Raw genomic sequence first — 14,017 nt, 5'->3', positions numbered from 1 at the left:
AAGTGGAATCAAACCTAATGTATACTGAAATGCATTTTTAAGGTTAACTTAATATACGTCCTATGAAGAGATTGTCCCTTTTCTTCTCCTGGGCTATACAGTAGGCTCTCATTAGTTATCTCTTTTATACATCGTAGTGTATAAATGGAGGAGGGCCTGGCAACCCACTCCAGTATTCTTGCCTAGAGAATTCCCATGGACAGAGGAGCCTGGCAGGCTACAGTCCACGGGGTCACAAAGAGTCAGACATGACTGAGCGACTGAGCACAGCACAGCAAAGCACAGCAGCAGTGCAGACACGTCAGCCCCAATCTCCCAATTCATCCCACCTTCTCTCTCCTTGGGGTCATTGTTCTCTATGTCTAGTGTCTCTATTTCTGCTTTGAAAATAGGTTCATCTGTACTATTTACTGTTTATGAGGCTTCAGAAATGAAATCTCTCACATTTTAAAACAGATGCGGCTTCATTTACATATATGCCTCTGTGTGTAGATTTGTTTGTATAAATACACACATCCAGATGTTACAAGGGAAAAAAAGGCAACTTTCTTTCAGAAGTGTTTATCCAATCATTGAAATGAAAGACATTTGTTTTGAAAATGTATGCAGTCAGTACCACCTTTTAAAAAAGTAAAGCTAATCACTTAGTCGTGTCCAACTCTTTGCAATCCCATGGACTATAGCCTGCCCAGCTCCTTTGTCCATGGAATTCTCCAGGCAAGATACTGCAGTGGGTTGCCATTTCCTTCTCCAGGGGATCTTCCCTACCCAGGGCTCGAACCCAGGTCTCCTGCAGTGCAGGCAGATTCTCTACCAACTGAGCAAAATGTAAACACAGGTTTAAATAAGCGTGCTGTTTTAATAACTAAAGATGCTTAAATTTTCTTCTGTTACAAATTATCAAACTAGAAAAATATAAAATAAAAATTATAAATGAAGTTTAACTCACATTAAAATGTGCTCACGCTTTATTACGTAACAGGAGAGTCAACACGATGCAGCAGGAAGAATGACAAGGTGGAAATTGGGATGTTAGGTTACGTTGCACCATGCTCAGTCACTCATCGGTACCTGACTGTTTCGTAGCCCCTATGAACTGTAGCCGCCAGGCTCCTCTGTCCATGAGATTTCCCCAGCAACAATAATGGTATGGGTTGCTATTTCCTTCTCCAGGGAATATTCCTAACCTAAGGATCAAACCCATGTCTCCTACATTGGCAGGTAGATTCTTTACCACTGAGCTACCTGGGAAGCCCAGTATCATCTTCAGTTCAGTTCAGTTGCTCAGTCGTGTCCGACTCTGCAGCCCCATGAACTGCAGCACACCAGGCCTCCCTGTCCATCACCAACACCCGGAGTTCACTCAAACTTACGCCCATAGAGTCAGTGATGCCATCCACCCATCTCATCTTCTGTCATCCCCTTCTTCTTGTGCCCCCAATCCCTCCCAGCATCAGAGTCTTTTCCAATGAGTCAACTCTTCCCATGAGGTGGCCAAAGTACTGGAGTTTCAGCTTTAGCATCATTCCTTCCAAAGAACACCCAGGGCTGATCTCCTTTAGAATGGACTGGTTGGATTTCCTTGCAGTCCAAGGGACTTTCAAGAGTCTTCTCCAACACCACAGTTCAAAAGCATCAATTCTTTGGCACTCAGCTTTCTTCACAGTCCAACTCTCACATCCATACATGACTACTGGAAAAACCATAGCCTTGACTAGATGGACCTTTGTTGGCAAAGTAATGTCTCTGCTTAATATGCTATCTAGGTTGTATCTAGGTAGTTAGTATCATCTTACTTACCCCTAAATAAAAAGCTAACATTTCTTTTCAAACATAGCATCATGATACTTAGATATAAAGCTAGGTATAATTATTTCACGTGACTTTCAATGCCTGAGAATTTGAGTATTTTGATTTTACTATTTCTGAGAATATCTGGCAAAAGAAAATATCTCCTAACAATGACTTTCAATAACTGACATACAAAAGCAGAATAAAAGTCTGAGATACTTCAGAGGTACTTGGATTCGTAGGTCATTTGGCAGCAACAAGTAGAGTAATCGTAAGATTGATCTATAACTATACCTAAATTTTAAAAAAGATGGATTCTACATATCAAAATGCTTAAAAAGAACTATCAGATTCATTATGATTTAGACTAAAAATAATACAACGATAAGTGAATTACTGCCAGAATGCCAGTAAGTTTAGATGTGGCAACTTCATATAAAATGCTTAGCTGAACACTGCATTGAATCAAATTTTCTTCTATATTTCATTCAATGTTTCAGTAGCACAATATATGTGATACACGCCTTCTCTTTTCACAGAGTAAGTTTTGTAACATCAACTGTATATACCCATAATAATCATTCAGCGAGTCACAGGAACATTTTTTGTTTCCTGCTCCCTCCAATCTAAACATGACTGTACGGTGATTATAATAAAACAAAGGAACCTAAATGTTAGTCAACGTGCAAAGTGGGAAGAGTTTTCCTTTAGAGAAGACCAAATGGAAAAATAGTCTCAGCTCTAAACAGTAACAATCATTACAAAAGGCCCAAGGAAGCACACAGTGCTGCACTTCCAGATAAACTACACTGACCCCATTCCAGCCTGGGGTATGGAACTTTTCCATGGAACTTCAAGTACTTTCGTAGAGGGAGTTTTATGTAGCCCAATTAACTTTGGCTAGACACAGAAATCTGGCTCAGTACTTCCACGCAGTAGCCAAAATAAAGGTTTGCTGTATCAAGAATTACTGTCAGAGTCTCCCATATCCTTCCTTCTCTCTTACTAACCTAAATCTGGAAAATGACCTAACAGCCAAGTTCCTTTTACTACAATTTAGATCAATACTAATTTTACTGGCTCAAAAAAACTACAAAATATTTGGCTGAAATAAATTGAACAAGGACAAAAGGAGGACCAAAAAAAAAAAAAAAAAAGAAAGAAAAAGTAAGGATGTACACACAACTAAAGCACATACATGTTTTTAGAAACAACTATAAAACCATATGAAACATGGTGATAATGGAAACTTATTCCTTCCTTTCTCAGTGCTTGTCCAATTTTAAATTCATGGCATTAGTCCTAGGTAACAAAGTTCAAGTAAGGAATAAATCACAATTTCAAAGAGAACTTGTGTTTAGTATTTTAACTGGACATGACATTGGTATGAAAGCTCTATATATTCTATAGTTGGGTCACCCAGGCCCAACTATATTTAAACATGGAGGCTACCAATGACCCTAATGCAGAACTATTTTCTAGGGCACCCTGGAACATTGGTGATTGAGTAACATAGGACCTTAAAAGTGCCAATAGCCAAAAACAGAAGTCCTAAGTTCATGAGCTATAAAGCTTAATAATAAAAATGTGTTTACCCATTCAAACTAAACTAGTATTTAGAGGTAATGCCTAAAAATAAGCTATTTTCATACCTTATGGGGAGGCAGGAGCACTAGCTGACTTTTAGCATCTCTAATCAGGTATAAAAGGAAGGAAAGCATCACACAAAATTATTTAATATAGAATGGATATTAACGATGCTTAATTAAGAAGTCCTTGAGGATGTATCCGATTCTACTATTGAGTAGCTTATTTATTCTTGGGACATGTCCTAAACCTTAGAAGCTGTTTTCTCATTTATAAAAAGAAGGTAGTACTCATCATAAAGCTTCATGAAATAACACATATCAATCACAGGCATTCAGGAGATGTACACCTTCTTGTGCCTACCTCCCCTTTCAGGGTCCTGAAAACTACACTGTATCCATTCTACAATCAAGCCACTCTCATTCATTTATTCAGTATATACCACTGGGAATTAGAGTGATGCCTTAGCATGGATAATAAATCTCAATGCACGTGTTGGCAAAATGAAGTAGGACTAATGAGGGCATGAGATTCAGACTAGGGAAACAAGAATATTTAAAACTCAGCTGCCTGTATACCTTTAACTTTTATATAGCTTGTTGTTGTTGTTTAGTCACTAACTCGTGTCCAAATATTTGGAACCCCTTAGACTGTAACCTGCAGGCTCCTCTATCCATGAGATTTCCCAGGCAAGAATACTGGAGTGGGTTGCCATTTCATCCTCCAGGAGATCTTCCTGACCCAAGGATCAAACCCATGTCTCTGTGTCTCCTGCACTGCCGGCGGACTCTTTACAGCTGAGCCAATGGGGAAGGCCAACTTATATAGTACTATACAGCAATTACATCTAAGCAAAACTGGGGGAAAATGGCACACGCCCAGCCCTTACATAACTTAACAAGAGAAATACAAAGGAGGGTGCAAGGACAGTGGCTAAGACTGTGAAATGCCTTATACTAAAGATATAAAAAAATAAGTAAAGACTTACTCTCTGCCCCACATTCAGGGTCAAAAGACATAGATTTATATCTGTCATTCAAGTGAAAAAGTGCCACTACAGAGATACTGAAAATCAGTAGCATGGAAGTATAGAGAAAGGGGAAAAAAAAAAATTGCTTAAAAGATGCAGGCAAGACTTCACAGAGGGAAATAAAATTTGAACAGGCAGAGAGGGAAAAGGACATTTTTGTCAGAGGAATAAAAAAGGATTTGATCTATGGAATTTGTCAAAGCATTCTGGGAAATCCTAAATCTTTTTGAACTTTTCTAAATACTATCTATACTAAAAATTCTTAAAGAAAAATTTGTACAAAAATGTTCTAAAAGACATACCACTGGCTATAATAAAAGCACCAACATTTTTGTTTTTGTCAAAGTTGTATCAGAAAAATATAATTCTTTATATGAAATCTTAATTTACAATATAAGTCTCATTTTGTTGCAAGTCAGTTGCAAAGCACATATTGTATCTTTGGTCAGTTCTGATGGAACAGTAAAAACACCATTTCATTTCTTTTCCTCTCTCTTCAGAGTAATAGCCAATTCCATTTTATAATATTTTATATTTGAAGCATTCAGAAGTCAAAATGTGTGGCATTTTCTACCTTGCCAATTTCATGTTAAGTCAATGGCATTTTACCAGGCTAACAAACCCAAAATTAGACAAAGGCAATCCACTGGGATCAGAAATGTGCCAAATCTCATAATTCAAAAAGAAACTATTAAGGATGGTTTTGGACTTTTTGGCACTGTGAGTTTAAACCATTCCATAATAGGGTTTATATTTCATCTAATCAGCAAGTCGGAAACTATAAAAGTTCTGTTGGGGGCGGGGATTAGAATTTGAATTGTAATACATGTCTTTTCTTCCCTTCCTTCCATATGCTTCAGTAAACTAAAACTGAAAATTTCTAACTAAATTTTGTCTTTTAAAATATCTTCTTAAAAATAAAGCAGCTTGTAAAATCATAGTTTTAGTACAGGAAACTTAAAATAGTCATGCTTGAAAACAAGAAGGAAAAATAAAGGATACGTGGTTTCTATACACAAAGTTATGTCACAGTCTAGGTATATTCAGAATTAGGTAAAGTTTTCAATGTTTTTCTTTTCCAAGTGATTTTATTGGAGGAAAGATAAATCAGGCATTTAAAAATTTTATTTTTGAAGGTGGCCATTTATCAATCTAATTTAAAATGTTTCTATTTTGATTCCATAAGAACATCTAAAGGCAATAGTCGCAGCAAGAGGTATACATGAATTCTCTTCTTATTTGGAGCTGTGTGAATTACCATCCTATCAGAACAGGAAATGGAAAAGGTTTTCGTAAGGTAAAACACATTTTTTCTAACTGATTAGACTAGACATGGCATGATCTTGTCAATGGCCCAAAGAGCAACTCATACCCTTCAATTCTGAGTCATGTCCTTTCCCTTTCTCTGTTCCTTATTTTTTGGGGCCCCACATTAATTTCTTTTATAATTCCTTCTTTCACATATTTCATTTTTTTGTTTGTATATGAAAACATTTCCACATCTTTATTCTCCTACCCTTCAAATGAAATTTGTTTTTCCAGCACTTTTTAATTTCTAAAAGCTCTTATTTTTTCATATTTTTTTAAGTCATCCTGCACTCCACAAAATGCTATATTACCATCTCAAACAATTTTTTTTCTTCTGTTCCCTCATTTCCTTTTGCTAATCCATTTGTTTCAGCTCCAATCTCTTACATTTGAGGGTTTCCTAAATGACAGACGATCTCTGATTGCCCATTGTTATTTTACAAGTAGAGTTAATAAAAGCTGAATGAATTCCTTAGGCATAAACGTGCTTTCTAGACTGGAAAGAGTCACTTTTGTGTGTCTGGTTAGGGAGCAGGTCATTTTCAGAGATCTCCAAATGCAGGTATATGGAAATCTTTTCCCTAGAGTGATTCAGTTTTTCCAGATAAAAATGCTACCATTTCTTGGGAGGTGAGGTTTGTGTATATGTGTTGCCGGTTGGGGAGTATCAATTCTTGTTTAGTTGTGTTCTGCATGTAATAGGGGAGGGGTATTGACAGTTTGAATTCTCCACTGGAAAACATTTGATCAGTCCTCTTGTCATTCCCCTCTGCATTCCATCCTCGACTGGGCAAGCTGTTCCAGAGTTAGGGAGCTGTCTCATTCAACAGCTTCACCACTAAGAACATACCTTCCCTTGACTTGCAGTGAGTGCTTGGTTACTAGGGCTGTGCTCACGGGGAGAGACAACTGATTACCCTATTTTATTCTCCTATATACACTCTCTTCTATATCAACTACCACCAAGTCTTGAGTCTCTAGATTTCTTATTTTTATCCCATTTCCAAACCTCCTTTAGACAGTGGTTTATTCTGTTTTGATCAATCAGTTGTAACACCTTTATGTGATACCTGAGTTCCAAAAATCAACTGAAATTTCACCTCCCTTCCCATTCTGATTGTTCCTATGAGGTTATTCCCTCTCAATATTTTATTCAGTAAAAATTTATTCTGATTTACTCACACAATCACCATTTCTGTGCTCACCGTTGTTTTTAAAACCAATCTGTAAATCTCCTTCTAGATTTAAATATGTCTTTTCAAAAGACATGTTTAGTATTATCTTCAGCTAGAGTTTTCAGTGAACTGACTTTAATTTCCTGGCCTAGGAATTCCTGGATCATTCAAGTAAAGTAAATTCAAAACCCAAACCCCAGTGAGGGGAGGACAGAGATGACAACTTCTCTGCAAAAATTTCAGATTCCACTCTGAGAAAGGCAAATTTTCATGCTGCCCTCTTTTATCAGTATGTGAACTTTTTCTACATTGTTCTTTCACAGAGGATATAAACTTTCCTACTTTATTTAGACATCTAATTCCTGGCCTTCTGTTGGTCCAACACTTCATCTCTTATTCCATCAAGAAGGAAAGACAGACAATAAGCTCCTTCCCATGGGTTGTTAGGACTAGTAAACTATCCCAAATCAACTTTAAGATCAGCCTACTGTTTACTGTTCTGGTGTTTAGTTACTGCTTTATTTCCATCCTGGGGAAATTCTCTTCCTATGCTTTGAGCTCAGCCATGCATTAAGAACATATCTGTTGCATTTTATTAAGTATACCTAGATGTGTTGGAGTGAGACATTTTCTGGTTACTTAGTCTGCCCATATAATCTCTTTAATAGCATTTTAGTGGTATCTTAGAATGGAAAGGTAATACTTGTAATTGTTTAGCTTATCATCTTCTATGGGAAATAACATTATTTTTAAACAATTATAAGATACCTTTCTATGAATTTACTTAGGAATTACTTTCCTGACCATTGTCTCCATGTTTTGCTAATATTTACTTATTTTTAGTAACACTGGAGAGAAATTAAGGGATATGACTAAAATAACATAGACAATAGATTTAGATTGAGACTGAAAGCTAGTTGTACCATTTATTAGTTGGTGAGCTCAGAAAAGTTATTTAAATATTTTGAACAATCTCCTATTGTAGAAAATAATTATTATTACTACTTGAAGCACATAAATTTACAATTTTGTAAGTCACAGTGGTTGACTATAAACAAGTCCTTATGCTTCCAATATCGCTTTTATAGAAATATGACCAAGACTCATCATACAGTGGGTAGCCAAATTATGGGTGCACTTCTCTTACAGAATGACTCCCAGTTAAAAGGATTCTAGGTGACACTGATGGACACACATGCAATATCTTATATAATACTTACTTTTTGGAAAGAATCAAGTGTTATAGCCAATCTGGGGTTAACATTGGCTTACAGAACATAATCTTTATACAAATATTGCTATTTTGACAATTTCATTACATAATCGCACATTTTGGCTTCTCCATTTATACATTTCAACTAAGTTACATCAAGGATACACATCATACTTTATCTATGGCAAACCCCATAGCCAAAGGAACTAATTTTTCTATATTTTTTTGTATATTGTTCTAATTTAGTATGACCATCGTTACATCCTAACAGTCTGGATTAACTGGCCAGGAACAGGTGCGTCAGACCCTATCTACCTCAATCTGAACAGGAGAACCAATTTCTGAAGGGTGAAAGAGACAGTTACTCACTGTTAAAGCAAGCAGTTTCCCATAGGTAAGATGAGCAGGGATGTGGTCAGTCTTGGATCTCAGTGATTCCATATACCAATGCTCTGCTTCAGGGAGCATGCTTAATCGCATGTACGCTTCACCTGATAAGAGAATCAAAAGAAAAGCAATCTGACGGTACAGTTTTCCAAGAACATTTGCAACAGCATCATATCACGTTTATATTCCACATGTGTTTATATCACGTTTATACATTTTCAGATTCTGTGAGAAGTACTCTCATCCATTATCTCATTTGATTCCCCTGAAGTCATCATCACGTCGATCTCACAGATGAGAAAACTTATGTTTGGCAAAATTAAGTGAAATGCCTAATTAAAAATGTAATATGCAGTAAAGCTTTGATTTTTTTTTTTTAAATCTAGAAATGTCTAATTCTCAATCATATGTGCTTTGTCGCCATTTCATTTTTTAAGGTTGGGTCTTTCTTATCTACAATCACTTATTCTTTTTTATTCATATTCATTCTTTCCTCTACAAACTCAAGTATTAATAGAATAACTACTAAATGGGGAGTATTATGCAGGACCTAAACAACAAAAGTTCAAGGTCCTACCCACTAAAGTTGAAAACTCTGTTGAGAAAGTAATATTAAATGAAGAAGTTAAAGGGAATTCCTTGGTGATCAAGTGGTTAGGGATTCATTCTTCCACTGCAGCGGACACAGGTTCAATTCCTGCAGAAGCAATGGGGCATGGGTTTGGTCCCTGGTCTGCGCATTGAAGAGTCCATAAGCGATGTGGCTGGGGGAAAAAAAAGGAGCTAAAAATATTCGGGATGAAGCACTGGTGCTAGATGTTAGATTTTTCAGAAATTATTTGCATTTTATATGTTAATAAGTAAAGTAAAATTTACCAGTTTCATTTGGAAAATCCAGTGAATACGTGACAATTATTTAGCATGCCCATTACCAAGTGTAAAGCTAGTCTATGGCCTTTCAGCCATCAGCTATTATTTTCAACTTATATAAATTTTGCCCACCAAATAGCTTTTCATTAACAGCCAGGCAAGAGAAAAAAAATCAGAAATAAGCCAAAAGTGTATCAGTTCAGTTCAGTCGCTCAGTCGTGTCCGACTCTTTGTGACCCCACTAATCGCAGCACGCCAGGCCTCCTAGTCCCTCGCCAACTCCCAGAGTTCACTCAAACTTATGTCCATCGAGTCGGTGATGCCATCCAGCCATCTCATCCTCTGTCGTCCTCTTCTCCTCCTGCCCCCAATCCCTCCCAGCATCAGAGTCTTTTCCAATGAGTCAACTCTTCGCATGAGGTGGCCAAAGTACTGGAGTTTCAGCTTTAGCATCATTCCTTCCAAAGAAATCTCAGGGCTGATCTCCTTCAGAATGGACTAGTTGGATCTCCTTGCAGTCCAAGGGACTCTCAAGAGTCTTCTCCAACATCACAGTTCAAAAGCATCAATTCTTCAGCGCTTAGCTTTCTTCATAGTCCAACTCTCACATCCATACATGACCACAGGAAAAAGCATAGCCTTGACTAGACGGACCTTAGTCGACAAAGTAATGTCTCTGCTTTTGAATATGCTATCTAGGTTGGTCATAACTTTCCTTCCAAGGAGTAAGCGTCTTTTAATTTCCTGGCTGCAATCACCATCTGCTGTGATTTTGGAGCCCAAAAAGATAAAGTCTGACACTATTTCCACTGTTTCCCCAACTATTCCCCATGAAGTGATGGGACCAGACGCCATGATCTTCGTTTTCTGAATGTTGAGTTTTAAGCCAACTTTTCACTCTCCTGTTTCACTTTCATCAAGAGGCTTTTTAGTTGCTCTTCACTTTTGGCCATAAGGGCGGTGTTGTCTGCATATCTGAGGTTACTGATATTTCTCCCGGCAATCTTGATTCCAGTTTGTGCTTCTTCCAGCCCAGCGTTTCTCATGATGTGCTCTGAATATAAGTTAGATAAGCAGGGTGACAATATACAGCCTTGAGGTACTCCTTTTCCTATTTGAAACCAGTCTGTTGTTCCATCTCCAGTTCTAACTGTTGCTTCCTGACCTGCATATAGGTTTCTCAAGAGGCAGGTCAGGTGGTCTGGTATACCCATCTCTTTCAGAATTTTCCACAGTTTATTGTGATCCAAAAGTGTATCAGTTGCCTTCTTATACCACCCGCCTCTCCTTTCTACACTTATAGTTTGAAAGAATACTCCACTTGATAGGAAGATTAGATTGTAAGATGATTTGTGTATTTAAGTTAAATATTATAGTTATATTAAACACTTCAAATGAAGAAACTACTCAGTTTCTGAGACCAAGGAACAAACTGGTGACCTGCATTATTTTTCAAGCAGATTTTCATAATAGCTTAACTAATCATAATTGTGATGGCTCTTTCCATTTAGAGGAATAATCAGAGGATTGCCTAAATGTATCACCCACACTGGTTGTACATCTTTGCTTCAAAGAAAGAGCTAGTTTCTTTTACTTTAATCAAATTCTCTTTACATTACCACAGTGTTGTCGATACAAATATGTTTGATGAATTGATCTGCATCTCCAGGCCTTTTGAGTGCCCTTTGCTCATCCAGTTAGTAAAAAATATTGGTGACAGATTACATGTAACATAAACAAAAATGTATGCACCACTCACACATTTATGTGTTTCTAGTTCTGAAAATAGTCCTTAAACTATATTATCATAAAACTGATAGCTTGGTTTTTTTTTTTTTCCTAAAGCTTAAAATGTGTTTCCATTTAAGAATTTGGTTAGACATAATCAAACGCTCAGGCTGAGATGCAAGAAATACTGAAGCAAAGACTAAAGACTACAATAAAAACCACAAAATACTCATAGTTGTTAAGATTGGTAGGATTAGGTACAGTTTTTTTTTTTCATGTTTCTGTAATAATTATATTGTCTTGTTATCATATCTCATAATAAGTAAAACACTGTCAGGCAATTTTCTTTTTACAATGTTGAACTAATAAACATTTCCAAATAAAGTAAACAAATGGTAATTTTTCGTAGGGATAGTGAACTGCTTCTTTATACTAAATACTAGATATGATTTATATAAAAAATATAAAATCAAATATTATAAAATTTAAAGCAATTAATGATAAACAAAATTCAACTATCTCTGAAATGGATTATAAAGCCAGTAGAAATTTCAGAGTCAGAGCTGAAAGATGGATCTGCTTTATGAGGGTCTGTTTGAAACTAACCTGAAATTCTACTTATAGTCTTCAACTGCTCATAGATCACTTTTTAGACGTTGACAATCATTGCATTTAACATGGCTTCTACTTTCAATTTATTTAAAAAAAAACAAAGAATTTGTAGAACAGTAAGTTATCGGCACAGAGAAAATACAGGAGAATCCTAAGTCCATGGTGCTTTTGAGATTCAAATTTTCATATTTGAGTGGTTGATGCTTGAAAATCATTTCAAAAAGCTCCTCCTTTGTTCTAAGTCAGAAATCTATCATTATTAAAACCCATTTTGAAATGAAATATTATTAATTTGCTAACTACTTAACTTGACCTATTCTGTTCAGTAAGAACTCATAAGCAACTTATTAAGTCATAAAGCTGGTGAGGTGGGAAAATATCAAAGGACCATAAATAAAAAATATAATGTAATAATGCCTCTTGGCAAGTATATAAAAAATGTAAATAACTACCTTCCTTAGGTTCTTCTATACATTACAACCTAGAAAAACTTCATGTAATCATTTGTTATATCTCAGTGATAATGATGACAACAGCATTCACTGAATGTTTATTGTGAATCAGGGTAGTAAACTACAAGGAGCAAACATCTGACTTACATGTACCCACTCCGCCCATCCTATCCCTTTGGGTGCACAGAAGGTTTTCTCACTTAGCCCCCCACGCGTCGTTAATACCTCATCCTCATTCAGCCAGTACCAACTAACTTTTAGATTATGTATGAAATATATTTTCAGTCTCTATATTAGTTGCTCTGTACCTCATTTTTTAAAATTAAGCAATGTCCTTAATTAACCTGGATTTTACAGATGAGAAAATTGAAAAGCAGAGTAGCTAAATTAAACACACAAAACTATAAATGTAGAAAGCTGCAGTTCAAACACAGGATGACCTGATCTCAGTGCATTGCTAATCTGTTGGTAGGGAACAATTACTAACTTTCCAAGTCTCCAGCTTGGGTGAAAATTATACTTTGTCTCACTCACGGGAAACTGTTTTCTAGCTTGTGATACACAGGCCATCAAGTTCATTTCATTTTGCCTTGAGTTTATCTATTGAATTAAAGGACTAAAAAAGAGCAATAATAATCCATGGTTGACCTTTAAAAATGTTTCTGCCTCAAACTGGATTCAATTCTTAACAGGGAAATATGTAGCATATAAAATGTACTTTAGTTCTTAAGGTTGACCTTAACACAAAAACAACCCATAAAGTGGTAATAAAGACGCAACACCAAAAATGCAAGAAAATAATCATGGATGAATTTAAATGTGTGTAAAAGGCAATTCAATAAAGGTTCAGGCAACAAACAATATAAGCCCAAGTACTCACTGTATTCCTGGCATGGCCAAAGTAGGAGCTTCAGATTTCTGATTTCTAATTCATATAAGGGGCTTTTTATGAATGAGGAAGAAGGCTCAGGAATAACAAGTGACCTGCACAGCTAACAATCCTATCTGAAAAGATCTGGGGACTTTCTTGACATGCCAGTGGTTAAGACTCCGTGCTGTCAGTGCAGGGGATGTGGATTTGACCCCTGCTTGGGGAACTAAGACCCTACATGCAATGTGGTGTGGCCCAAAAATTAAAAGAAAAAAAAGTTTGAATGTCTTGAAAGCCCATGCTTTTTGCCACTGCATCAAGCAGTTACCAACCATATAAAGTTTATTACTTATTGAATATCCACTGAAGTATTAAACATATTACCTTTATGCTTTTATATTATTCTTACACTGTTAATTAGTATTAGTCTCATTTTACAAATGAGGTGACTATGGGTTACTGAGCTTAATCAACTTGTTCAATGTTCAAAAACAAGCAAACGACACTGAAGATTCAGATTAGATTCTCTCTCTTTCTACCATACCATTTAGGCCAAATATGAAAAAAAAAAAAATTAGAGAAGAATAAAATAACTGCAAAAAGTACCATCACTGAATTCAGTATTAGGAAAGAGAATGGTGTATATGTAATCCTTCAAGCTTGATTGAAATAGTAAAATCATAAAAATTCCATAAAGGAAATGATCACAGGAAAAGAAAGTTCAGTAAATTCAATAAGGAAGAGAATGAAGAGACTTGATTGGGAATAGGGTGCAGGAAGGTGGGTTAAGTCATCTTTTGTGGTACTGTATTCTTCTTAACTTACAATAATAGAAAAAAAAAGTTTACAGTACTCAGGAGGTAAGAAGCAATATTGACTATTTTTCCTTCCTATCCTACAAAAAAAAAAAAAAAAAAGAAGCACTTTTCGTAAGAATTCAAAGATGCGCTATGTGATGATATAGTGATCAGGTTCATCACCCAGATTTATTTC

At 36.2% G+C, this 14,017-nt stretch overlaps 1 protein-coding gene across 1 annotated transcript in view; it reads right to left on the bottom strand.

Annotated features, from left to right (window-relative positions):
• Positions 1 to 14,017, bottom strand: part of TMTC2 (transmembrane O-mannosyltransferase targeting cadherins 2) — a 435,678-nt gene that overhangs the window by 126,191 nt on the left and 295,470 nt on the right. Inside the window, exon 8 of the mRNA XM_004006230.6 lies at positions 8,474 to 8,595. Within this exon, the coding sequence (XP_004006279.2) occupies positions 8,474 to 8,595 (122 nt within the window). The remainder of the gene's footprint in view (positions 1 to 8,473; positions 8,596 to 14,017) is intronic.

The sequence above is a fragment of the Ovis aries genome, chromosome 3 (assembly GCF_016772045.2).
Source record: "Ovis aries strain OAR_USU_Benz2616 breed Rambouillet chromosome 3, ARS-UI_Ramb_v3.0, whole genome shotgun sequence".
Taxonomy (NCBI): domain Eukaryota; kingdom Metazoa; phylum Chordata; class Mammalia; order Artiodactyla; family Bovidae; genus Ovis; species Ovis aries.
This window is presented reverse-complemented; position numbering and strand designations above follow the sequence as displayed.